The following is a 27,000-nucleotide window of genomic DNA, read 5'->3' on the forward strand; positions in this document are numbered from 1 at the left end:
ACAGGTCCAGCCTAACAATACCACAGGAAAACATTATAGCTATGTCACTTAATCAGCTAGGAGGTCCTAGTCAGGAACAAGAAACACACTTGTGCTTGGTTTTTTATACAGGGAACAAGAAGGCAATATCAGCTCCGAGCAGACATTATTTAGGTAATGTGCTTACAGTTTGGATGGGTGACGGGGCTTTCTAAAGTAACCTGACAGGTGATAATTTCCAATAAATTGAAACTAGACTGAAACAGTACAACAGTTCTTAATAATATGTTCCCAGGGTTGTGATTTTATATTCACTGAACAGAGTGCAAAGGAAAGATCTCTAGATTTCCTTCTCAGAGGGAACAAAGCAGGAAGAGAACAAAGCAGGAGAGAAGGATCAACCTTTCATTGCATTTCAAATTGTCATGATTTCTGTGTTTTGCTAAGAAGAAGAGTATGATTAAACAGGTAAAAAGTCACATTAAGTATTTAGATGCTATGGAAACTTGGTAATGCTTCTGATTATTTTCACTGAGCACTCTGCTAGTACATCTAAAATGTTAGTGAACAAGCAAACAAAGCTGGAAAGTGGGATGAAAGTGGGATTTTCATGAAATTGTCCCACACTGCATAATATCCTCAACAGGGTAAATTAGCCCTTCATAATCTCCTTCCACATGTTATCAACAGGACAACAGATCCTGCCTCAAATCAACTTCAGAAAAAAAAGAAAAACAAATGTAAAAAAGGATACTGTTGCATTAAATTGAAATAATTTAAAGAAATGACAACAGAAGTGCTAGATTAATATTCACCAGGATGCCTTAGAGCAGCTAAAAGGAAATTCAGAAGAAAAAGCAACACAGCAGACTTTTGAGTCATTTCACTGTGATGCTAACAAGCCCAGAAACTTTTCTGACCATCCACCAGAAAGTCAAATGACTCTTGTTACCTTGGCATTGAATTTGGCAACAAAATCAAAGTGCTTCTTCAGGTCAGTAGCCAGAATTGCCTCGATGACAAGGAAGCGGAAATGCTTGAACTCCACATGGTCCAGGTTGACCAGAAAGTTGTATTCTGGTCTCGACATGAAAAGGTTCCAGGCAGCAGCAGCATGATGGTTCTCCAGAACGGAGCGGTCATTGTACAGCACTGCCTGTGAAAACAATATGGGAAGCTGTTCAGACAAAGAAACATTGCTATTACAGAAATAAAAATGATGTGGGTGTAACAAATAAAATATATTCAAGTTGTGTTAATCTTAATTTAGTAAAGAATATGCTGAGTTTTCATGATATGATTTTGGCAGAATTAGAAGCAGGCAGATGATTTGTTGTGATAACTAAGATTTATTTGTAAAACCTGGATTTTTAATGCTTACGGGTCTTTGGTTCCTGACTAAACCACATGACAATCAATATCCAATATAATCAAGGTATGCTTCCTCATTTGGTTTTGTTTTAAACACATATAAACCTGAACAGTATTATCAGGTTGTGCTTCCCTGTTTTCCAGAACCAGCCTTAGTACTAGCAGGGATAAGTGTCTTTTCTGTTTGTATCTGGCAATTTTGTCAATATTAGACTTATTCCAAAGCAATAAATAAATAAATAGATAAATAAATGAATATTAAAAAATCCAATCTGGAACTCAACAATGCACAACACTCCAAAACTGGTTAAATATTTACAAAGTCAAGATGATTAACTCATTGTGATAGCAATTCCACTTGGAAATGAAACTAAGAAAAGATGTAGACAATGGTTTTTATAGCATAACAACAATCTAGGAAGTCTCTTCACATCAGAAGCATTCAGTCTCTTGATTATTTTGGTTATTTAACTTATGGAAATATTTTTCTGTGTAGTTTTGTATATTTTCACAGAAATATAAACACATTATCTTCCAGCATTAAGACTTTGTTATTTTCCACTTAAATTATATGTCATCATCTAGAAGTAAAGAATTCTACCTTATCCTGAAGAATATATTATTTCTCGCAGAGGTTGGTCTGCTGAAGCAGTGCAGATTTAGAGTCTATCTTGATTAACAGCACAGTAAGAATTTAACATAGATATACTTTGCTTCCAAGACCTCACTCCTCAAGGTGTATTTTTTGCCCAGCAGCACTTCAGCTTTACTGAAAGCTCATACAGTTTGTGGTGAAAAAGTATATAGATATATATGTACAAAATAGATTCGGAATATAAGTAGCCAAAATTTCAGGTGATACTAGATTAAAAACCAACCAAAATAAAACAACAACAAAACACAAACAAAAACCAAGAAGGATTTGAAATTTGTCAATTAATTTCTTCTCAAACTATAGACAGTACATTAAAGCTAATCATCTAACTTTTCTGACTTTTAAAAATAGATTTAAGAATAGCAAATGTTTCCCATCAGTCGATTTATCCAGCAAGAGTGTCAATTATTGATCATAAGGATGTTGCAAAGACGAGGAGCATTAATTTATGAGGAGTTTATGGACAGAAACTGGCACAAAGCACGGCCAGATAACTTGCCTTTGGTGAGAAAGATGTCTGGATCTATGTAGGCATACATGTAATTTCTAAATCCCTACCTGCTTCTCACCATCACACCACCTTTCTTTGTTTCTTTATGCACAGAACTATCATTCAGCACAGTATGCTGGAGTCAGGCTGGTCAGCTATGCAAAGTAAATAAAGATGATCTCATAATTATGCCAATAAACAGTGACTCAGAATTGCTGAATCCAACTGCCAGCACTGGCAGCAATTTACATGTAATTATAGGTAAGTCTCGATTACACATTTGTAAAACTAAGATGATTTTTTTTCCCTGATAGAGGCATAGTGTAAAGATACATTCATAAAATATCACAGCTGTTCATGTCCTGTAGGAGCAACAGAAAATATTTGTTATGATTGTGCAGAAATTTACTTGCCTGGTATGCATGGCAACTACACAGGTGGTGGTTTACTTTCATTTGTATTGTTTTGTTTGTTTGTTTCTTTTTATCCTTCTGTGTCTTACTGTGCAGAATATTTCCTTTATTTCCCAGTTACAAGTTGTGTCAGTCAGCAGAACACTGTCTTCTCCTTCAATGTGACATTTTTATCTACACCTTTCTGAACAGTACTAGTAATGGAATGTGGTTAAAGGAGACTTACTGGGAATCCACAAGATAAGTGATCATTTCTGTCACTTTGATAAGCCACTTCAAAATATTTGGTAGAACTGTGCTTAATGCAAGCTGTAGGCACCAGTGGCAACTGAAGTCTGTTACATTCCAAACTTAACAGTGATGTCTGAGATTTAATTACCTGAGGAGCACTTGTTGCTACCAAAAAGGCATTAGTTCTTCCTGGATGATCATAATCATGCATGGCTGCAGCTACATAAAGAGCCATCAACTCGAGAGCTGGGATGTTGCCAGCTAGGCATCCGTAGCTGTCATCTGTAGGTGTGTATGTCTTCGAAAACACATAGCCCATATGGCCATGAGTGATTCCACTGTCAGAATCTGAACAGAAATAAATACATTTAGAAAATTCCTTACCATTTTTCTCAGTGACTTATTGAAACAGATGGGAACAGCGAAGCAGGAGGAGTGGAGAATTCACAGTACCTAACTGAAGAGTAAACATGTCCTGACCCGAGTGCTTTCTGATGCTGCGTACCTGACCTGCTGCAGGAAGGCAAGCAGTTGAAAGGTACCATTTCAGACCCCCCAGGGATGTTCCTGCCATCCAGTAGAGTCTGGTCTCAAACTATGATAGGTACTGACAATAAGATACGACCATGCTAGAGCTTTGTGGGTAACTCGATCTTTCCAGCACCTTCATCTAATTGCTTCACCACACAGATTAGTCTATGAAATACTATCAGTGCTTAAAGTAGTGGAATAACATTTATGAATTCAATTGGTATAGAGGCATGTTTTCCAATCCAAGGTCTAGACTTTTACTTCTTTGCTGCTAATCCTCTTACCAGCCTCTTTCAGAATCAGCTTGAATGTGTCCCTGTCAGAGGCAGATTTTGAGTGAGACGCATTGAATGAATTTATATGCAACTGAACAACATATTTCAAATAACAAACACCAAAATCCCCAAAACTCAACCCCTTTCTTTCAACTCATTTTCCCTCATCTACAAAGCCTCCCGTGGCCCCTGCTGGTATGATCACTGACAAAATTTTTCAGGAATAGCAACCCTTCCTACCACCAAAACATCCTGAAGATTTTCACAAATTGTATGTGTGTGCCAAAAAGAAACACCAGCAAAAACGTTGAAGTAGAAATGTTCTCTGTGGAACAAACTCCTGCTTTATCAGAAAATCTCTCTGAATGCCCACAAAATACAGACAGGCCCTCTAGTTGCTATTCCTCAAGCTGGAGAAGTTAATACAAAGGTGCAATAAGAAAAGCTGCCTGTTAGTAGCAATTGTAAGACAGCAGAGAATGGTCTTGCAAGGCAGTAGCAAGTCTCTTTCTTTGGGGACAGTGAGGAATGGCAAAAGGACACTTCACATTCACAAACAACCACAGTGCATGACACTACTTGTGTGCTCCTTGTGTGCTTTCATAATAGCTAAACAATGCAGGGTTTGAAGACTTAAAAGTTTACATTTCTTGTAGGAGCAATAGAAAGCACTGCTAATACAGCTTCTTTTTAGAAAACCTATTGTAAAATTCAATTAGTAATAAACATATGATATTAAGGGTGATCTCAAAGGTTTGCATTCACACATTAAATATAAAATATTAGGTTTTGGAAGACCAACTTCATTCTCTTCTAAGTTATACAAACATACATTCAACATCCAATGTGCTACTCAACTGAGAAGCCTTTACAAACAGCAAGTACTGCATTCACACCTCAGCTGTTGGCTTTCTTCCAGCAAATTTTATGTCAAAAGCTTTAAAAATCAAACATATATGCTTGCATATTTAAATATACCTGAATCACTTGCTGACCCATGATCATTAATCACAGTTGGGAGTCCCGGAATGGGCTGAGTAGTAAGGTACCACACGGCATGTAGAACATCAGTTGCATGGATTCGATTGTGATCTGTGATACAAAACAAATGACCTTGCTATTAAACATGAATGTTTCCGACAGAGGGAAATCAGCACCATCTAGTGGGTATTGCATGGCAGTCAGCTGAGCCAGAGACAAATCCAATATTATCACAACCATGAAGAACAGCTGTATTTTGTAAATGCTCAGCTTTTCTTTTACCACAGATGAAATCAATTCTAAGTCTTCATATCAGTCCAGTAAGAGAAAAATAGCAGCAAAGCAGTTGTATTGGTATCACAGGAAACTTGGCAGAGAACGTATTAAACAAGGAGCCTTCCAGCTCTATTCCTTTACTCCAGTGTCTGCCTTTTGCTAGTTAAATGCCAGTAAATTGAATATTCATTGTTAACCTCTGATTCAAATGAAATCAGTTGGAAAACCTCATCCTCTTCAGTAGCCAGATTTCAACCAACTTGCTAATGGTAGCACTGCAAAATCAAGCTCAGGATACGTGCACACCGCACAGTTAAACCAGGTTCTTTCTGTGGTTTTCTGACCAGAGATAAAGAGTTCAGGCCCTGGCTCCTGTAATCTGGGTTGCTACAAGTTTTTTGGTTTTTTTTTTTGCAGAACTGAGAGATAAGTCACTTCAAGGCTCTTCCCTCAAAGCCTTCAAGGCCAGGTAAACAATCCTACAATCAACACAAGTGACTGAAAGGAGAATTGCACACTAGTTCACCAGAGAGCATCATTTAGATATACACTGGCAAGAGCAAACAAGATGCTTGAAGAGGAGTTATACTGCTGCACCACAGCCATGGCTTACTTCTGAGGTAGAATCACAGGAAGACAAGTATTTCAACTTGTGATTTAGGGTAATTTGGGGCAGTATAGTGATAACACTTTTAGAAATCTGCTTTTCTGAATTATGACCTGTGGTTACACTGCCTCTGCTGGAATTACGCAAAAATTAATTTTTTTTTAAACAACAAAACAATAAACAGCATAGGAATGGATATACTTTGGAAACAAAAAAGGAAAATAAGGAAGAGATCTCCTTCCTGTCTTTCTTGAAGTATTAATCTCCTCATGCAAAACCTAGTTCTGCACAGGGCTGTAAAGCTTTTCTATGGGATAAAGGCTGGATGAATATCTTGTGAAACCTGTACTAATTTAATCCAACTGGAATAATCATCATTTTTCAGTTGAGCAACCAGACAACAAGACTGGTTCAATCAAAGCAACTTGTTTTGTTTTCTACTCCTTCACAGAAATGAGAAGTTGAAAGGTAAATTACTTACAAATACTTGGCTGTAAAATGAAATGCATATAAGAAAAGCTACAGAAATGGATGGCTAGATTCACAAAAATTCCTGAGCCCCTCTGAGTAGAGAGAGAGTTGAAAACGAAGAGGAAAGACTGTCAGACATTAATATACAAGTCCTCCGGCTATAATCTGCTTCTTATAATCCTTCTCAGATACAAGGGAAGATTTGAGATTTATTCTCACACTTTCCAAGAGGAGAGTCCAAATCAGCTGGCTGGAGGGCATTCTGAGGTAGCTTGCTTTCCATTCCTCACAGTTTAGCTGTTCCAATTTGTATTTATTATTTTAAGAGTGAGACCATATGAATTATTATACCAGTATTTCAGACATTTTTCTGGGAGGTGGGAGTAAACAGGGTGTCCTATATTTCTCAGCACAGGGTTTATTTGCCAGCTAACAGGGGGATAACTCCCTCTCTTCTCGGGAGAAAAAGAATAGTCTTCCACAGTTGAAGTGATTTGTTAAGTTTGAATTGAATTAGCAAATACTTTGGGGATGACTAAAAGCAGGTTTTTCAGTGAATGAGTGATTCAGACTGAAAAATACTAGCCTAGCTGTAGTTGTGGAAGAGCAGGTGGCACCCAAATACATATATTTTTTTCTGCTTTATAAAGCATGTCTATTTTGGTAACATAGCACTATTTCTGTGTAAAAAATCCAGATCTCTCACAAGGGGGTAATGTTTCAATGAACTCCAGCTAGGACAGGCGTATGCTTGCATCATCAGAAAACATGTCATCAGGAAACTGTTCTTTGTACATATGGTAGTTCCATGTGGTTGCAAGGTTACAAAAAAAAATTCCCATGAATTATTATTAAACAACATGAAACAGTAAATGCAATGGAAGAGGATGAGTGAGGCTACAGAGTAAAACCAGCCTCTGGCTAGAGAGCCATCCATTTGTCAGTGATGCAGCAGAAGTCAAGAAGAATATTCTTCTCTTAGTTATCAAGAAAGCACAAATGATTTCATGCATACAGTACAGTCAGCTATTGCCACTGAGCTTTTCGATCACCATTTTCTGTTATTTGTTTGAGTTGCACAACAACATTGCTCAGCTGTCTTTGGAAACAATGTGCTGTGGCAACTGTAAGTAATAAATGCTTTGAGAATTTATGGCCTCAGACAACATACATAAAGACTTAATGAGAAAGGGCACCTTGTTTAAAAAAAGAAGTACCTGGAATAATGAGAGAAGAAAAGCTTAAATAACAAAATGTATGGAAAATACCCAAAGCTTTAAGGAAGCACCATTATCTGCTAGGAATGTTTACTTACAAGGTATCTCTCGGTATCCACATTCCAAGGCATGGAAGTAGTTCATAAATTCCCTCACTGGAATTTTAAAGGTTTCAAACAACCCCATGTCTTCAAAAAGTCTGTATGATACCTGAAAAAAAAACACAAAACCAGCATTCTTCTAGGTCACTCAGAAAGAATCTAAAAATTAGATATTAAAATCATTCTGTCAAATCACCACACAGAAATCTGCATTCTCGGTAGTATTTTCTCAAGCTAGAGCTCCCTACTGTCTTGGGAAAATTTCCCCAAGAGCTTCTTTAAGAAGCATTAACGAGTCAATTCATTTCCCAGAAAAATGGGGAGAAAGTGAAGGAATGAGAAAAAGGACAAAATGATTTGGATCCTCTGAATTACCTCCTTCAAGTCTCATTTTGGCAATGAAACGTGAAAACTGTCTTTAGGATTTCAGAGACAGAAGTAGCTTAGAGCTGCTGCAGACATTCAAGAGAAGATATATGAGAAGGGAGAATGTGATGGATGAGTGAGGGGGTGTTCATGAAGGAGGAGAGTACAGAAATGTAGACAGGAGCAACTACAAAATGGACAAGCTTGAACATACAAAATAATGGTACATTCTAAAATTACTGTATCAGTTCTTCACTTCTTTCACAGATCAGAACCTAAAGTCTTACAACTTCTTTATTTATTTACTCCCATTAGCTAAACATTGTCTTTTTTATGCCATTTATCAGGTAATGGTCTGCTTAGAGCTAAACAATTTAAGACACATTTGAAAGGATGAGTGGTATACTGACAAGAAATCAGCTGTGTTTCACACCTTAATGTAAATGAAATGGCTATCCACAGCTACTTCCTTCTGTATACCACATATATAATTGGTGACCTGTGAGCAGTTCCTTCCTTATATTTAAGGAACAGAAATTTCCCCTCTACTCTGTGCTAATGAAGCCACATCTATGCCCAGCTCTGTGCTCCTCAGTTCAGAAAAGAGGGATCTCCTAGAAAAAGTCCAGCAAAAGGACACAAAGATGATTGTGGGCCTGCAGCACACCCCTAATGAGGAAGGGCTGACAGACCTGGAATGCTTCAAACCAGAGAAGAGAAAGACGAGAGAGAATCATAGGGGTTGGAAGGGACCTCAAGAGATCACTAAGTCCAACCCCCCTGCCAAAGCAGGTTCCCTACACCAGGTCACGCAGGTAGGTGTCCAGGTGGGTCTTGAATATCTCCAGAGAAGGAGACTCCACAACCCCCCTGTGCAGCTGTGCCAGTGCTCCGTCACCCTCACCGTAAAGAAGTTCTTAGGCACATTCATGCGGAACGTCCTGTGCTGCAGTTTCTGGCCATTTCCCCTCGTCCTGTCTCCACACACTGCTGAAAAGAGTCTGGCCTCACCACTTTGTCCCCCACACCTCAGATATTTATAAACCTGGATCAGGTCCCCTCTTCTTTTCTCAAGGCTAAAGAGACCCAGTTCACTTAGCCTTTCCTCACAGGGGAGATCCTCCAGGCCCTTCACCATCTTTGTGGCCCTGTGCTGGACTCTTTCCAAGAGATTCCTGTCTTTTTTATACTGGGGAGCCCAGAACTGGACACAGTACTCCAGATGAGGCCTCACCAGGGCAGAGTAGAGGGGGAGGATCACCTCCCTTGACCTGCTGGCCACTTTCTCTTTAATGCATCTCAGAATGCCATTGGCCCTCTCGGCCATGACAGCACACTGCTGGCTCATGGTCAACCTGTTGTCCACCAGGACACCAAGGTCCCTCTCTACAGAGTTCCTCTCCAGCAGGTCATTGCTGTCGAAAGTGTAGGAGTCAAGATGGTGATGAACAACAATGGGACAAGGGGCAAGAGACACACATCAGAACACAGGAAGTTCTTTATTTTGAGGGGGACAGAACTGGAACAGGCTGCCTATAGAGGCTGTGATGTCTCCTTCTGTGGAGACATTCAAGCCCCATCAGCACAACGTCCTGTGCGACCTGCAGTAGGGAACATTCTTTAGCAGGAGGTTGGATTCAATGTCTAGAGCTCCCTTCCGACCCAAAAGACTCTGTGATTTCCAATATTCTGCATTTAAAGGGATGTAGTCTAAAAGGAGGGAGACAGCCCAGATGAAAACCAGTAGTGTCATTTCACAGAAGGAAAAGAAAATGAAGGGCTGTGGAAGGTAAAACTGGGATACTGCTCTACTGAGGCAGAACAAAGAGACTGTCTTTATGCGTAATTTCGATTAGAAGGTACATAGAATCCAACTTATCTATCTGGAATGGTGGTTGAAGTAAAGTAGTCTTGATTCAACCTTTCACATGCATAGAGATTATGTATTTCACACACCAGTTTTAGATCATTGAATGATAAGCTCCACATTTCCAGCTAAATATCTCTGTTTTCGAAGGGGAAGCATAAAGAAATATTAACCTGCAAGACCAAACCTCACAAGGCTACAGTACCAACACTGAACAGGTATCTTAAGTAAAACATGTAATAAAAGCATGTTTTTTTTACCTCCCTTTGGATTTCCTGGGGAGAACTGTAGCCGGTGAGAAAAGAAGCTGGCTGTGATGGGTATGAATGGTAGCTCTTACCCATGACTTAGAGTGAAACGGCATTATTTTCTCTACTCATCAGAGAAATAGCTAAGCAAGTCATTCAGACACTTAATCATTTGGACTCTCAGCTGCGGTGCAATCCCCACAGCTTAGGACAAGCCTTGAGGAAGCTGAAACAATGTCCAGCCACTTGGCACTGGATGCTCTGCACAGTTTCCTCCCTCCTGCCTCCATCTTCTGTTTGTCTCTGCTACAGCTGCTAATGCTTGGGTGAATCATTATAAAATACCTACTTCTCGTGCCGTTGCCTGAACAGGAAAACAAGTGCTTCTCCCTTGTGACTGCTAATGGAAGCTTTTTTTAGAAATGGGGATCGTCATTCACACATAGCTCCTCTCCCAGGGTATAAGGAGCACACATTAAAGTCTCAGAGGACTCATGCAAGGTTTAGGTTAGCATTTCCCTACTCCCTCATCTAATTGCTGCAGTTTCTCTCTTCAGAAGTCATGCACAATCAGGAGATGGCCAAATATTCCCCTCGGCACTGTCCAGGGATCAACCTATATGCACTATGCAGTGATGGCACTCTGTTTCAGTGCTGCTGGTGTACAAAAATTGCAGGAGTACTGTCAATGTTTTGTATTTCTTGAGGCTTTGCAATAGCTGGAGAGGGACCCTTACTTTATCCAGTCCTTTAACTCTTTATTTGCTTTCCAAAGCCAATAAGTTTCTCTTCTGCAGGTTTTTATTTTTATATGAGCTGTAAGAAGTGAGACTGAAAGCATTATCTAACTTTATGGCCTGTTGTGAAACATCAGCTCAGTTGGAGGCTTTGCTGTTCCTTTCTGAAATTAGACTGGTATGCAAATTCTTCCCTAACCCCTGTTATGCATAGTGGTTAGTGCCACGTTTAGGGTGCTTTTGACAGTATTTTGCATAGATGTCTTTATGGCCACTGACTGGTTCAAGGTATTTTCATATGTCTAAATCAATTTAACATTACTAAAAGGAGAAACAGACATCTCAAGTAGCTTTAAAGATGCTATGCCAGCGTTTGCTTTCTAAACTGAATGCTTCCCTAGAGGCACATGTCAACTCCACTTTGTTCCATCTCATAAATTTAACCAAGCAAGACAAACATAATTAATTCAGCTTGTTAATTTACTTATTTTTTAATGGATGAGTCCATTTAATGGCAAAAAAAAAAAAACAAAAAAACAACAACCCAGAAAATAAATCATGAGAGCTTTTGTTTTCCTTTGTTGATATTATCCCAGGATTTTGAAATAATACAAGAAAAGGACAATACTTTTTATCTACAGAAAACAAATTACTTATTTTGGATCTCTTACTTCTGACAATAATTTTTTTAGGTGAGTAGGTGGGGAAAAGAACAATAGGAATTATCTTTACTTTAAGAACAAGGTTGAACTTGCTACATTCTGCTTTAAGAGAGTGAGAATTATTGTGAGCAGCTGCTACAGAAGACAGTGCATTTTCACAGATATTATTTATTTGAGCTTCTCTATTATATTTTACAGGCCTCATTTTGTGACACTGCAACAGTGAAAATGTGTACAAAACAACACGTTCAAGAAGCAAATGCTGAAAAACAGAGTGTGGGGTCTTAATGGAAATCATGGACAGCACCAGGAAGTCGTCCCAAGAGGTACAGAATTCCATGCAGCTTGGTAAAGCATCTAACACCTACAGAAGTAGCCTGACAAAGCAAGAAGAAACTTTGGGTCATTCAAAGTACTGGTTATGACACTAGGAATGTTCTCTTTTTCCTTATGTTTCATTTATTAGTCTGTAAGATGCTCTGCTGCTAAGCAATGACAACATGTAGAAGAGAATGTTAGTCACATGCCCACAGCGTACTGCATGGTTGTCTCAATGATCAGCAGTGAATATATATCAATACCCATATCCAACCACAGTTTGCCTGTTTCTCCAAAACTAGCATAGAATTTGTATGCTGGTTAGACATATATGTTACTTGCTAAACAACAGAATGATAAAAGGCAGGGCATGCTCTCACATTTGACCAACTAGCCACTGCTTTGTCTGTGAAGGTGAATCTTCCCAATTACCAATCAACATAACTACTTTCCAGTGTTAATCACTACATAATGCCTTGTAAAGTGACACTAGATCAGCCTCCTGTGTTTCTTTTCCCCCCAACCCTAGATATAATTACTTGATTTTTCATTTAATAAACTTTAATGCCTCCATAAGAGAAAAAGATATCTGATTTTCAATGTGCCAGGAAAAAGGGAACAACAGTGTATAAAAGAGCTGTGTCAGTGCCTGCGTTCAACATACAGAAGGGAATGAAAAACTAACAGCTGGAAAGAAAGAGTAGAAGGCTCTCACATTCCCATTCATAGAAAATTAGTCTTTATGAAATAATGATCTTGATTTACTGTCAAAATGCTCATTTCTTTCAAGTGAGGAAATACAGCAACGACTATTTTTTTTTGGTTTTTTTTTTTCCTACTTGAAACCTTACTTTCTTGCACTACCTTACTGAAAGCTCCAATATAAAAAGGATTTCCTACATTAGACTGAGTATTTTAACTGTTAAGCACTCCCACAGTGGACCCTATGAGACCCTATGGACAGAAGCAGGCAAAATAGGTATCTAGCTTTTTTTCTTTCACATTGTTAAACTAAAAGAGATGAGAATTTAAAAATCAGGAATTCAGTGACAAGGAGTTCATATTTTGAGCTCTGATTTAGATGTCAGGGATTATCATTTATCAGACAACCAGATTATGGGTCTTAGCACTACTTCATATATATCAAATCTCAATAATCTAGCCATTCATCACAGATGAGATGTCATTCTTACCTGACTGAGAATCCGCCCACATTTCTTTCCAATTTTTTCCACCAAATCGAAGATTGGGAAGTTCCAGCTGTTAAGCTGCTCCATTAGAGGATCCAAGTTGTCCATAACCAGAGGCTCAGGAGCGAGTACAGGCTTGTCCTATGCCAGAAAATAGAATGAAATAAATTTCAGTTCTGTGAAGCAACTCATGCAAAAAATTTGTGTTCTAAAAAACTAAGGTCATGTTAGAATCACTTCTAAGCCAATGGTGTTTTATTCAGCTCAGCAGAGCTGTCCTCATTTCCAACAGCCCTGCAGCTAGACACTCTTTTATCATTTGTTTCACTCGAATAGGAAATTCTGTATTATGAAACATCAGTCTCTAAACTTATCCATGACAGACATTCATTCATTCATTCATTCATGGGAATCTTTCATTCATTTCCAAGTGAGTCTTCATTGTAAAATTTGCTGCAGTTCAGAGGGGAAAATGTTCAGTTTCTCCTTCTGCATCAGGACACATCTATTGCAATCTATCCTGGTTAATGGAGCATGTTGTGAGCAAAGACTTGTCAAATCGAGACCTATCAGTTTCCAGGCCTGCAAACAAAAGATGAGGTACTCCCATGCTATCACATTTCTCCTGAACACTTCCTTCTATTTCTTTACTTCTCTGAAACTGTAAATGAGTAAATATCTCAGGAAAAATGCCTTCTCTCAGCATGTCCAAATCCAATTCAACAGATTAGAATAATTTTTTCAAGTGCTCAAGTCAACTTAATTTATTTAATCCAGTTGTACAGCAGATTGTAAACAAAAATAACTGAACTTAACCTCTGAATCAAATTTACAGTAGAATACATCAGCTGTGAGAAGATCAACACTTGCCAGTGTTCTTAAATTCAATACATATATACCATGCATCAGCCTCAGGAAAGTATTGATTTATTTTAAAATATCTATTCACCAAGATTACAAGGCCATTGAGAAACTGAAGTGGCTGAACAGGAAGACAGTATGTAATGCTGTTAGTCTGAGATGATCATTTCTTTTCCTTCCAATCTACTCCCTTTAAAGGCAACACTAACACAGAAGCCAAACATTTCATTGTCCACATAAGTGCCAAATGCCAGATCCATAAGCTTATACTTACTCATCAAAATATACGGTTAGTGTCTCACAAGTGGTCAGTGCTTAGAAGCTACTCAAAGGTATGAGCCTGCTAATTTATTTTTATTTTTTACTTAAAACCATGGACTTAATCTTTAGACTGCCTTAGAGAGTTGTTTATTTTTTTCTTCTTTTTTTTGAGATTCTGTATACATTCAGTCTGTGTTGACAACAGAATTCAAACAAGCTACCTCAGGTGGTATCAAAGGATGCAGAATGATGGTCTCAGGTGCATATGTCCTACAGACAGATCCCTTCCGTGCCTTTTCTTTGGAGCAATCTGTATCATCATCATTCTGTACAATATCACTGCTGTCACTGTTGTTGGTCTCATAGTCAGAAGTGGCTTGTGCAGGATCATCTAGAACACAAGTAACAAAGTCGGTTGTATGAACATCAAGGATTGCATGAACATCATCCTGTGACCTTCTGAATATTAACAACAGGATTTCTGACTCATAATACATATGTGCTGCTTGTCTGGGTCTCAAATTGAACAAGCTGTCCAAAGCATATATCCAAAGCATTAAAGCATATATCCTGCAGAGTATAAAAAATTGGATCAGAGATTTAAAAGCTAAAAAAATTGTGACGGCCATTATTTGTGCTGGCTACGTTAGATTAAGCAATATGGGAAACCATATTTATTTTGCAATGTATCTATATTCTTCATGAGATTTTTCCAGATGTTGAACAAGCAAAAGAGGAAAGGAGGCTCAAAGGCAGTTTGTATGGTTTCTCCTTCTTATGCTTTCTCTCTATGAGACTGAGGCATATCTGCCCTTTCAGTGAATGATTATTAAATTTTAAAAGATGAGGAGATTTTGTTCAACAAAGAATTACCTGTTCTGTTCAGGGTGTGGGTGGTACCATCGCTTCTATCTAGTGTACCATCACCAGCTTCTATTTGGTTATAGGGTCGGCCACAGCTGAAACAACATCAAGAAACATACACAACATAAAGACCACATGCATTGGATAGTCTTACATAAAAAGGATTCCTGCTGGCAGTATATGATTTATGGCATAGACTGTATTCTAAAGACAAAATTACAAGAGCTCACTGAAGAGTGAGCTTTACTATAAGACAGAAATGGAAGACGATAGGTTTATACCTTTCATTAACTGGCCAATGCAATTAATTTGTATTGTCTGCAGTTGAACTCTATTTGTACTACAGCTGCACTATAAGCATAGATTAAAGAAAACAATGAAAATTTTTTGAAGTGTCATACAATGCAATATAATTCAACTTCAACACCACCACGCTGTAGCTTTCTTGCTTAAAACTTGAAAACGTTTCTCCATAATAATGTAAAAAGTTATTTTGCCATTACTTCAGTGACAACAAACCAAGTACACCAGACCAAAGCAGAGTGCTTTGGACAGAACACAAAGTGACTGATTTGTCATTCAGACATTTAGCAAAACAACAACACGAGTTTGCTTCATCACTGCCAGAACAGACATTGTGTGAGGGATTGCAATAGTAAGGCTCTTTCAAACGCCTGGCTCTTTATTTCCACTAAAATGCTTTATTCCATGTGTGTAAGCAGGCATTCAGTACTAGCTGGAACATTTCAGATAACTATGTTTCAATATTAGTCAATCACAGACCTGAAGGATGAATGTTGAGAAGCTCTGTATCAAATCTTCCCATGAAAAACTGACATTTTAACATCTTTCTCTGGTTGGAATTCATATTAAAATTAAAAAAGTATTTAAATTGGCCAAACTTTGGACTAGAAACTTTGCTTCATTGTAAGTGCACCATACAAAAAAATGTCTGAAATCCTACTTGTTAGGGTCACCAAAAACATATTCTGGAAATTGGTACACTTTGCAATCGTGAATATCTGAAAGAATTTAAAACAGAACTACAACTCCACATGTGATGATATGCATGGTACAATTTCCATAAGGTCAGTGATAACATGACAAAATGTAAATAAGAGGAACAGAGCCTTTGACTGGTTGTGTCACAAGGCTTTTGTAGGCTTTTGCATTATTATGAATGTACCTCTTCACTTTCAGATCGCATACAAATTCACATTTATTTAATATGTGTGGTCTAAATAAAGCATTTTAAACCAATTCTCTTTATGTGTAAGGATTATTATACAGTTCATAATCACAGGATTGTTTAGCATTATTTCACTGGATCCCTGCCTCATCCTCTAAGCAAAAATAAGAGTCATGACTTAAAAATTATTTTAACAGCATTGCCTAGTACAGATTTGTGTTTAATAATACCTTCAAACTCAGTTGTGCTATCATATTTCACTTTGTGTGTAAGAAAAACTGCTGCCTTGATGCTACTGCCTGGATGGATGTGATTTAAGGGACAGAATCCATTGAGAGTTTACTTCTTCTATTGTCACTGGGGTGAGGGAGTTGGCTTGCTGGTTGCAGGGGTTTGCTGAGTTGGCACAATTTTGTGGCAAGGCAGGTTTCTTGTAGTAACTGTAGAGCACCACGTACCATGAATACAGCAATCTACACTGTGAAAGTTCAAACACAAGAAGATTCATTTCCACCATTTGTTAATTTAACTGTGTTTGTCTTAGCCATTGAATTTCTCTGCTTTTTTTTTCTCTTTCTTTATTACATTGCGCTTAAATTAATGAAGGGTGCATCACTTGTGTCCTCTTCAGTTTGTATCTACGGATATGACTTCTCTGTATACTAATGTCTAGAAATGGAATAGTGCTTATGTTTTTTTCAACATAGATGAGACAACTATTAATAATAGTGGATGCCGTTCTGTTAGCAGTCGTCACACCATAACATTTTAAATCATGTGTTAGTTCCAAATAACCAACAAGAAAGACAGTAACTATTGAAACTGCTTGCAGAGTCTAAGCATTTAGATGAACAGATGGAGTCAGAAGGCAACAAATCTGGACTATACAGTGGGTGTGGTAGGACTGTCCTTCCAAGACTGACAGTGTGCTCCATGGTCTTCAATTAAGTATGAGGCCTGATGTTATTGTGTTGCAAGATAAATGTTGTTTTCTTCTCTGCCTGACTCCGAAAGTTCTAACCCTCAGCACAGTCAGTGTTTTGGTGCAGTGGTCAGAGTTGATGGTTTGTCCAGGATCCAGGAAAGACAGTGCATACCAATTTACCTGCTGAAGGCTACATCATTAGCTTTTTCTTCACCAGGGAACTCCCATGTCAACACTACATGGACTGCATTTTGACTCCAGATCATAACGGTGACACCATGTCTTATCACTGGTAATGCTGTGATCCAGGAAACTGCCACCTCTGGCTTCATATTGGTTCAGTAAGCCCTGACAAACTTGCATATTGTGTCTACTCCCATGTGAGCATTCCTCAGATCCACCTAGTGCAAACTTTGTGATATTCCAATGTTGCCACCATTGTTTCCAATGCATTGAAACAGATACTTCATAGGCAGTTCCCTGGTTGTAATCTGCTGATCTGTATGGATGAGCTGCTCAAGATGCTCTTCATTTCATGGTGTGACAGCTGTTCATGTCTCTCTGGAACATGGCTTGTCTTTCATGCTGCTATCACCACTGCTCAAACACATTATCCACCACCTCACTGCACTCACATCTACCTTTTAGTCTTCAGAAATGTTCAGCAAGCATTGATGAATGTCAGAGGGTGCCATGCGAGATGAGAAGGTGATCCAAGACAGCCAGCATGGCTTTTAAGGGCTGATCGTCCCAAACCAATCTGGCGGCCTCCTAAGAAGGAGTGATGGCATTGATGGACAAAGGAAGGACAAGAGATGTCATCTATCTGGACTTGTGCAAGTCTCTGACACAGTCCTTCAGCACATCCTTATCTCTAAATTTGAGAGATAAGGATTTGAAGGCTAGACTATTTGGTGACTGTTAGATGCCATTTTGTGCACCAGTTAACCCATCACATTGCCTTAGATGATACGGTGCCTGCTGGCTAGCCAATAATCACAAACAGCTTACTACTATATTATGTAAATAGCAACTAACAGGTAAGATCACCTCAAAACTGTACTGGAACTACTTCTAAATACCAGTGTTTACAGCTATTCTGAGCTGGACGTATATTGAAAGCTCCAGTGGCCTAATTTAATAGATCTAATAATTAGATGCCTTTAAGTGTGAAAATAAAACCAATACTGCAACTCATGGCAGTTAGAGGAAATCAGCAGCAGCTGAGATCTGAAAAAAATCCCAGTACTACACAATCTGACTCTACCTTAGGGAAGAAAAGTTCCACTCCATCTGAGCCAGTCCTGAAAACTTCTTACTCTTCAGGCACTGTTGGAAGACTTCTATCAGACACTAGGAAGAGGGTTATAAGCAAGTAGATTTTAAACCCTTGCAGTTATATTTTTATATCTAACCTCAGGTGACCATTTGGAAAGACTTGGCCTATGACCTCAGAGTGGTTGCTCATGTTGGCAGTGTGGTGTGAGAAACTCCACTGTTAAACTGTTAACACAAAATCCAGCTTTCAGGTCTGAAAGTTACTGATGAAGCAGACACGTAAAGGCTGCAAATGCAGCAAACAGTGTTGCAGTATAAAACCACTTTGTAGCAGCAATCTATACAATTTCATACTGAGAACTGCTTAAATATGGTAAAATATCAATACTGTAGCAGATTACAAGAACTTATACATGCATCTAAAAAGTCTGTTTGTGAAGACAATGTGAAGTGAGCTCATATACGTCAAACAACCATCTTACCTGCTGCAGATAACAGACGGGCTGATGTTAGGTTCTGACAGGCTAGGTGCACTCTGAGTAGCAGTTAAGACTTTGTGTGGCTTTAAACCTTGCTTGCTGTCAGTATCTGTAGAGTCTGGAAATGACACAGAAGATGTTTTTCCGGTAGGACTTGTAGCAGGTGTCCCTTGAAGGGGTGAATGACATGGAGAGGTGAGTGGTGAAATATTTGGTGGGATACCTGGCAAGAGAAGATACCTGTCATTTAGTACTAGCGGTAGATGGTTGTTTGAGTTCACTGAGTGCACAAATAGTCCTCTTTTAATACATAGGTAGCAGCATACCTTACAAAATGAAAAACAGAGATAAACCCATTCTCTACTCTGAGCCAAGCTCATGGCTGTCACAGAATGATGAAGCTTCATTAGTATCAGCTGCTTCCATCTGCTGCATGGAACATATTCTCCCTGTTGAGTAGGATGCATTAACTAGAAGGCATGAAATGAAAAGCATGCATTGGAGACATCACTACTGGTACCAGTATGTTCCAGTAAGAGGCACCAAACTCCAACCAGACAGTTCCTAGACTTATCTGCAGATTCTCATTGCTTTACTGTCTTCATCTGCACAGGAGGGACAAGAATAGCTAACCCACATTCCCAGCAAATTTGGATTTCTACATGTGAGATTACTAGCAATAAATAAAAATAAATTAAAAAGAAAAGCAATTATTAGTAATTACACATTATGTTAATATAAAATATCATCCTTACGGTGCCATTTCTTCATTCTTTCCTGATACTGACCTCTATAAGTGATGAAGTCTGAACTTTTTTATTATCTCTTCCTCACTATGAGAACCATTACTTGTACCACATCATATTGCACTCCTGAGCTAGAAACTAGTAATATTCACATGTGCAAACATTAGAATGATGCTATTCTTCCTGTCCTCAATTCTATCTGAGCACCATTCCCAAGATGAAATGCATCAGTGAGCCCATTATGTGACAGAAAACACTGCTATCCCTTCAAATCCACCTTACATTTTCTAGTCTCAGACAAAAAGGTTTAATTACAATAAAGCATAGGGGTGCAAACAGCATCTCTATTCAAAGGAAATGCATTTAAATAGGCACACCTCCTGACCTTGGTTCTGAAGTCTGTAGGAACTCAGTCCCAGCTCATTTACTATGTTCATCTCCAGAGCTGAATGACGTAAAGAGCTTGGGAGCTTTAACTGGTTTTATGCTTGAACTGCACCCACTATCTAAATGCATTCCAGACACAAGTAACTTAGAAAGAGGCCATATGTTGACCTAAGTTTATGAAATACTAATCTTTCAGGATATATGTCTATAGTTCCAATACTTTTTCCTGATAGCTTACTGTGATGTGAGGTTAAAATATGCTTGCTGTTGCCCATTCGTGAGTAATAGCCTTTGACAGTTGCTACACTGTAAATTTGAGATATTCAACATCCTCTAAGTTCTTGGTTATGGAATTTCCTCAGAAGGCATGATTCATGTTGCTGTCTGAATTCAATTATTTCCACTAGCATACTATACTAGTTTTGTGATCAGAATGCTACAGCTTATGGAGCAGTTAAAAAGTTATCTAATGGCCATGACACGGAAATCTAATTAAATTACAGAAATGCTCTGTTTTACAGCTACTAATTCAATGAGATATCTGCTTTCTATCCAACAAAAATACATTTTAAAAACATTTCTAAGTCTTTTAGTTGAACAAAAGATTGAGTTGGATTATTAACTATCTTTGTGGTACATGCTATAAAATTATTTTTATGACTGCCATAGAATGCAATATATGCATCTTTCAACAACTTAAAGCAAGTTTCATAATTCATAGAATGACTTTCACAACAGTATTTCTAATCAAAGGCGGCTTACTTTTGCTAGTCTGGACTCTCATCTTTTGAACATTTTCCTACCAGGGTGGGTAAAAACAAAACAAAACAAAATAAACAACCCCAGAAAAATAGAAACTGTTTGAAATAATATGAAGTTTAAGCACTTATTGCCAAAAGCGAGTGAAAACATGTCTTGCTACCAGAACAAATTTTGAACAATCAAAGAGAAGATGAATGATACACTTTTTTTTTTAAGTGTATCCATCTGCAAAAATTTTAAACATTCAGAGATGAAGAAGTAAAACGGAAAATTTGATGCAATGTGAAATTATACATGAGAGTTTTGCCAAAACTAATATAGATAGCAGTACTTTAAAATGCTAAGCTTCCAAGCATAATTTAAGACATTTTGTAAATTAATAGGTTTACAAATTTATCTAGAGCAACTCTCAGCAAGAATTGTTATGCACTGACAATGGAGCCAATATAGAGAAGTCTAATTGGCAATAATTACTGCAGATTGAAGCAATTCTTTATTTGGAAGATAAAAGCAAATCGTAATTAAAAACCCATCATTGTAAATAGTTTAAAGCATCAAAATATCCATCTTCAGCGTCAAAATTTTTACTCATGTGAATCAGTGCCCTTAGGAATTGTTTGTGATGGATTAGACCTCTCCCTTCACCACTGGAGAGATCATGTTTTTGGGCAACCAGATTACTACTACTGTTTTCTGAAAGCAAAACAGATGAGTGTAAAACTGACTGATAGGAGTGCTAAATCTTGCTTTCCCAGTACAAAATATTAACTGTGCGTTTTCAAGTGAATGTACTCATATCTGAAAATCACCAGTCTAAACTCGATTTGTTATGTTCCACAATAAATCCCTGGACTCTTGGACCTGTATCTCCATTATTTTCGAGTTTAAATGTTTTGGATTTGCTGGTTTGCTGTTCTTTTAGTATTCTGTTAGTGAATCTTCATTATGGTGTAACATATCTTCTGTTGGAAGATTAGGGTTAGGGTGAGGAGATTCAATAGACTTTCCAGTTTGAAAAAAGAGATGTGATATGACAGAGCTAGATATGCAGAATAATTGTGCAGCGCTATCTTCAAACTCATCTCTAAGTTTGGATTCCCTGACTTTGTCAATGCCAGGCCTCAGGCATCTATCAATTTCCACCTGAAGTCTGGGTGGCCAGTATCTCTGAACAACTTTATCAACGTTACTCCATGTTTGGAAAAAAACATGGTGTGATTAAAAGAGAAAAATAAGGCACTGCGATCAATTGCAATTTAAAGCATGAGTAAATGTTATCTTATTTCTCATTTGTACATGGAAGAGAACCACACTACCATGGATTATGAATACTTCATGTCTGTTATACTGCACGTTCCATTATCAGTTAAGAAGTTACCTTCTCCATATCAGTCCCTCAGTTAAAACAAGAAGTCATGTCTTTAAAGGTTCTACATGCCAAGTAAAGAACAAAAACAAAACCAACATATTATCTTCTCTAAACATCAGCAAGAGCTACAAGGACTTCCTCAATAATGAACACACATAGGCAGACTTCTGAGATATAATCTTTTTGTCTTGGATATGGCTGCATTAAGAAGGGTCAGCTGCTGCCTGCAACTCCAAATGGCATTAAACAGATTGTGTTACAGGAAATCTCAGTCAGGCAATATACACAGACATTTAATTTAACAAATGTTACAGAAAACATTATTTTCTCAGCCCTACTGTAGTCAAGGGAATTGCATGGATCAAAATAAACTTCAGTATAGAACTTTCCTTATCATGTCATGATCAGCTTCTATAAATCATAAACACAAAACATTCACAATGGCAAGACTGAGAGTTTTAGTATTTTAAGCCACTAGTTTTTTTAAATAAAGTAAATAACTATATTCATATTGATGGAAAAATAACAAAATATACAGACTGGACAGAAAATGAAAGCAACTGTACGTTCTAGTCACCAAGTTCCCAGGAAGTTGAGTGAGTCCTACAAGACCATGGGTTACCACTCACCTTGGCGGCTCTGCCTTTTGGCATTCAGGTGGTTGGTAGGAGACATGGCATAAGACGTAGAGAAGGACCTGCTCTTTGTGATTGTCATCAGAAGGGAGTTGTTCCAAGAGTCAGTGCTGTGAAACAAGAGGGCAGAGAAGACTTTTTCAACACAGTAAAACCTACATGGAAATCGAAGATGATGGAAGACAAAGCAAGAACTATTTGGTACTGAGATGGCACAAAATCTCCGATGAGGAAAACAGCACATATCTGCTAGCTGGATTACTATTTGTGAGGAATACTGCATTCAGCAAAAATATTTACAGTGTAGGTACTCCTGGACTTCCTTCAGTGCTCATTCCTATTCACTTTATTTACACAAAGATGTCTTCAGTATATTGTTCTGACAGCAAAAAGAGGTTTAAAAATTGGCCTGAAATATGTTAAATTTATATAGTCTTTTAATGCCACCTTACAACAACAAGTGCCAGAAATTTTCAGCATAAGTGAAAAATCAGTCTCCCTGACATCTCTGCTGCAACTGTGAAGACAGATACCCACTAACCGTTAGAGCAGTAGAAGAGATCCTCAGAAGGCCAAAAGAGGCTTAGCAAAACGCTCCATTGCTGGTGGTGGTGCGCCTCTTCTCTGAGTGGAGCACTTTGTTCTCTGAATAACTTAGTACTGCATCTCAGACATAAATCCTAATGATAGATCCTGAGAACACTGGTTACTGACCCAAGTTAACTTCTCTAAAGTAAAAAAGGACGCGTATATTGTGGGGAGTGGCAGAGTGACAATGATCAAACGTTTGTCACCTACACAAGGGGACAGTCATTATTAGGTCATGTACCAGAAGATGCCAAATAGTTTTCTAATGTAGGAATAAAAACAAAAATGTGTTGTGAAGGGAAAAAAACACATAACATTGTCTTAATTTCACTAACACTTTACTGTGATGGACAAGCAAGTACTGCCTTGTTAAAAACACTTGCTGGTTGCCTTCATTGGCTCAAATTTCTATAATCTGTAATGATGTAGAAGGACAGAAATCAGTAAGCCAGTTCCCTTTTTTTTTTTTTTTTTCCATTTGGTTTGGAGTGGCGGAGGGTTTTCAGTTGGCAGAAAGAATATAAAACATTGGTCCACCACAAATTAAAACAAAACTAACCAAACAGGCAAAGATGTAAACCACCACAGCTCTATTATTTGACTCCATAAGGAAGATTCACATCCTATATAGATGAGACTGAGAGCAGGAATAGGGAAGCTTTCTTCCCAAATCATTTAAAGCTAAAAGAGGACTGTGTCTTAACATTTTTGTGACAAAGGGATACAGGAATACAAGACTCCTAATTTTAAACAGAAATTTAAGAGGGATTTTTGCAAATCTGTGGCTATGGAAATCTAGTGTCTGAGGAACAAGTTGGAGTGTTTCTTATTGCAGAAACTGCCACAGACCAACTCCGCTGTCTCACTCCTTCTCTTTTCCACTTGAATTAATAAACAATCCATTTTTTATGATTTGTAGTGTGCTTGATTTTGGTAAAGAGGAAGTAGCAGATAATCAGGATTTTTTTCCCCTTCAGTTCAAAATTCTTTTCCTTGAAAGTAAATCTGTATTATTTTGCCAACATTTTTAAAGCTAGACTTACTTATGGGCTTCATTTTTCCCCTTTCTGGAATACACGTTCTTTCTCCTACTGTAAAAGGAGAACTGCAAACAGTAGGCTGGGAGGCTTGACAGAGCTATAATTACACAACTGGCCACATTAAATACAGGAAGAATTGATAGCCTGCTCAGTTGGCTCAGCAAGCATAGTTATATAACAAATGTAGAAAAGGACCAACAATAATATTTAATTGCTGTCCATCTCCCTAATATTCCCATCTTAGGATGCTTAAATTGTGTGTGAGAATTTGGGATCAACAGTATAAATCAAATGCACCCTGCAAACCACAGACCAATGGCTGGAATACTTCCATTTGATTATAGCTTCTTTGTATTTACTTTTAGTGAGATACGTGGGACTCCTTATAAAGGGAAGTTTGGCCAGCCATGTATTTTAGTTGCACCAGACATTCAGTGTACTCTGCAAGCTGCCTTGAGCATCTAGGCCCACTATAGGACAGTAAAAACAGTGCTCTGGGGCTATATTCAACCAAACTATCCATCAGCAAATACTGTGGATGTTGGGCCTCCTAAGGTCCTGTCTTCTTCTCCACTACTGACAACAGATTCTGAAATGCAGAAGAAACACTCAAGTTTTCTAAAACCACAGCCCTAAAATCTCTTATTGATCTCAGTGCCTTTCCTGTGGTCTTATTTTCCTGGCAGCAAAGCACGTTTCCATCCTTCTCATGAATCACCTTCAAGATCACTTCTAACAAGATCAGATAGTTGAGTTTAAGAATATTTTTAAACATGAACTACTGGTGGAACAACTACCTTTGAAGTCTTGTGTGTATTGACAGAAACAAGTAGACTTCTGATTTTGAGTTTGCATCCGTATCAAAGCTAATATACAACAGCAAAATCTCAGTCTGAATCAGTTCAACTTTGCTTAGAATTAAAGAAGGTATGGCACCTGCCCACAACAAAACTTCTCTGCTCCTTCATTTTCAGCTTTGCTTTCAACTTCTGCTTTGTAATTCTGCTTCTACTTAGAGATTAAACTTTTCTCTATTATATAACTTTTTTGACTTATTAAATTCCATGTCTTGATGGAAACACATCACTTAATGGGTTCTTAAAAGCGATGCTCAGCAGTTGGATTACCTGTGAGATTTGTTTCTTGGCTAGGCAATATCCATGGAGGAAATCTCTGCATACCAAGAGGATATTAACCACATAATCTTCCCGTGTTTCCAAACTTATTATATAATTCTGTAATTCTGCTAGAATTCTGTAGTTTTGCTATAATAAACAGGTTGGGTTTTATTTTTTTTCCATTTTGCTTCCTGGTAATACTAATAGTTACAGCATGATTTGACTAAAATTGGGAATGGCACTTCCTTGCTAATCTGACTTCTTGAGATGTGCAGTTGTTATTCTAACATAGTTTGAAGTTACAGCTTTTAAATGATGGACACAATCACACAGAACCAAAGAAATGTGGCCACAGACAGACATGAAAGAGAGATGAAGAAATCTGTAACCTGGATGAAGATGATTCATGAGGTTTGATGCTGGCACTGCGATCTCTTCTCACTGGGGCTGGCTCCAGCGTGGGCAAACCTGTGGCTGATGTTGTTGTGGTCCAAGTGGAGGACACTCGTCTCAGCAGTCCTGGAGGCAAACTCCTCCGTAAGCGCTAGAGAAAAATCAGTTGCTTAGAGTATACACAGGACTGTGAAAACTTTAAACATGCTGAAGAAAAAACACTTACTAGCATTTCATTAATTCTACCTGACAATATCTAATAAGGTACCTTTGTTCTGCATTTGTCTACTGAATTCAGCAAAGGCTGGTGCTTTCAATACTTGGAGGGTATGGGATTTCCTCCCTATTTTAAGTTCAAGAAAAACTACATATTCACAACTCCATAGCCAGTGCTTGGAGTTCAATGGAGACAGACAACATCAATGGTGTTCTTTGGAAATGCTAATCTTAAATGACATGGACAAAAGTACTTAAACAAGTCATCAGGGCTACAAAAATAACTGTGAGATTGAAGTACTTTCCATAAAACAGCAGGCTTAGAGATCCATGACTGTTCCATCTGGAGAAGTCTCAAATGAAGATCCTATCAGTGTGAATGAATACTTAAATGCAAGAAGAAGGAGGAAGACTATGGATTGGCTTTTTGAAGTGTTATCCAGTGACAAGAGAGAGTGGGCAGAAACGGAAATGCAGGAATTTCCATTTAATTGTAAAACAAACAAACAAACAAACAGATGCAGTGTGGGTAACTGAATACTGGAAGTGATTCTCAGAGAAGTTGTAGAACCTACAAGTATGGAGATCTTCAAGACTTAACTGGTAAAAGCTTCTGAAAAGCTTAGAGAGAGCATAATTCTTTATGTAAGATTTTTCTCGATCGTCCTGCATTTGTCTTTCACCTGACTCTTCCTTTTCTCATTCATTTTTCCAAAGTTTGGAAAGCAGACACTGATAATAAGGGATGATGACAGAAAGCTTTTGTAGTGGGTACCACCATGATTTTGTAAGATGTTTCTCTTGGAATTATATTGTAGTTTTTATAGTTAAGAACTAAAATAAATATGTCTCTGTGATACAGAGCTTTGATTTTCCCAGAAGGTTGGGAAAGTTAAGATGAAA

The 27,000-nt window shown here is 38.1% G+C and overlaps 1 protein-coding gene across 2 annotated transcripts in view; it reads right to left on the reverse strand.

The window, feature by feature from the left end:
* The window catches only part of PDE3A (phosphodiesterase 3A), a 238,311-nt gene that overhangs the window by 8,056 nt on the left and 203,255 nt on the right, over positions 1–27,000 (reverse strand). The window contains exons 4-13 of one of the 2 annotated variants that reach the window (XM_065742517.1): positions 25,878–26,032; positions 22,737–22,852; positions 18,847–19,066; positions 14,982–15,067; positions 14,330–14,499; positions 12,990–13,127; positions 7,596–7,707; positions 4,924–5,037; positions 3,288–3,487; positions 932–1,135 (exon numbers count right to left, since the gene is read on the reverse strand). In XM_065742517.1, the coding sequence (XP_065598589.1) occupies positions 932–1,135; positions 3,288–3,487; positions 4,924–5,037; positions 7,596–7,707; positions 12,990–13,127; positions 14,330–14,499; positions 14,982–15,067; positions 18,847–19,066; positions 22,737–22,852; positions 25,878–26,032 (1,515 nt within the window). The remainder of the gene's footprint in view (positions 1–931; positions 1,136–3,287; positions 3,488–4,923; positions 5,038–7,595; positions 7,708–12,989; positions 13,128–14,329; positions 14,500–14,981; positions 15,068–18,846; positions 19,067–22,736; positions 22,853–25,877; positions 26,033–27,000) is intronic. The other variant, XM_065742518.1, reaches the window with a different exon arrangement.

Source organism: Cyrtonyx montezumae, unplaced genomic scaffold (genome assembly GCF_038088225.1).
Source record: "Cyrtonyx montezumae isolate F1298 unplaced genomic scaffold, pur_monq_1.0 scaffold_3, whole genome shotgun sequence".
In the NCBI taxonomy this organism is placed as follows: domain Eukaryota; kingdom Metazoa; phylum Chordata; class Aves; order Galliformes; family Odontophoridae; genus Cyrtonyx; species Cyrtonyx montezumae.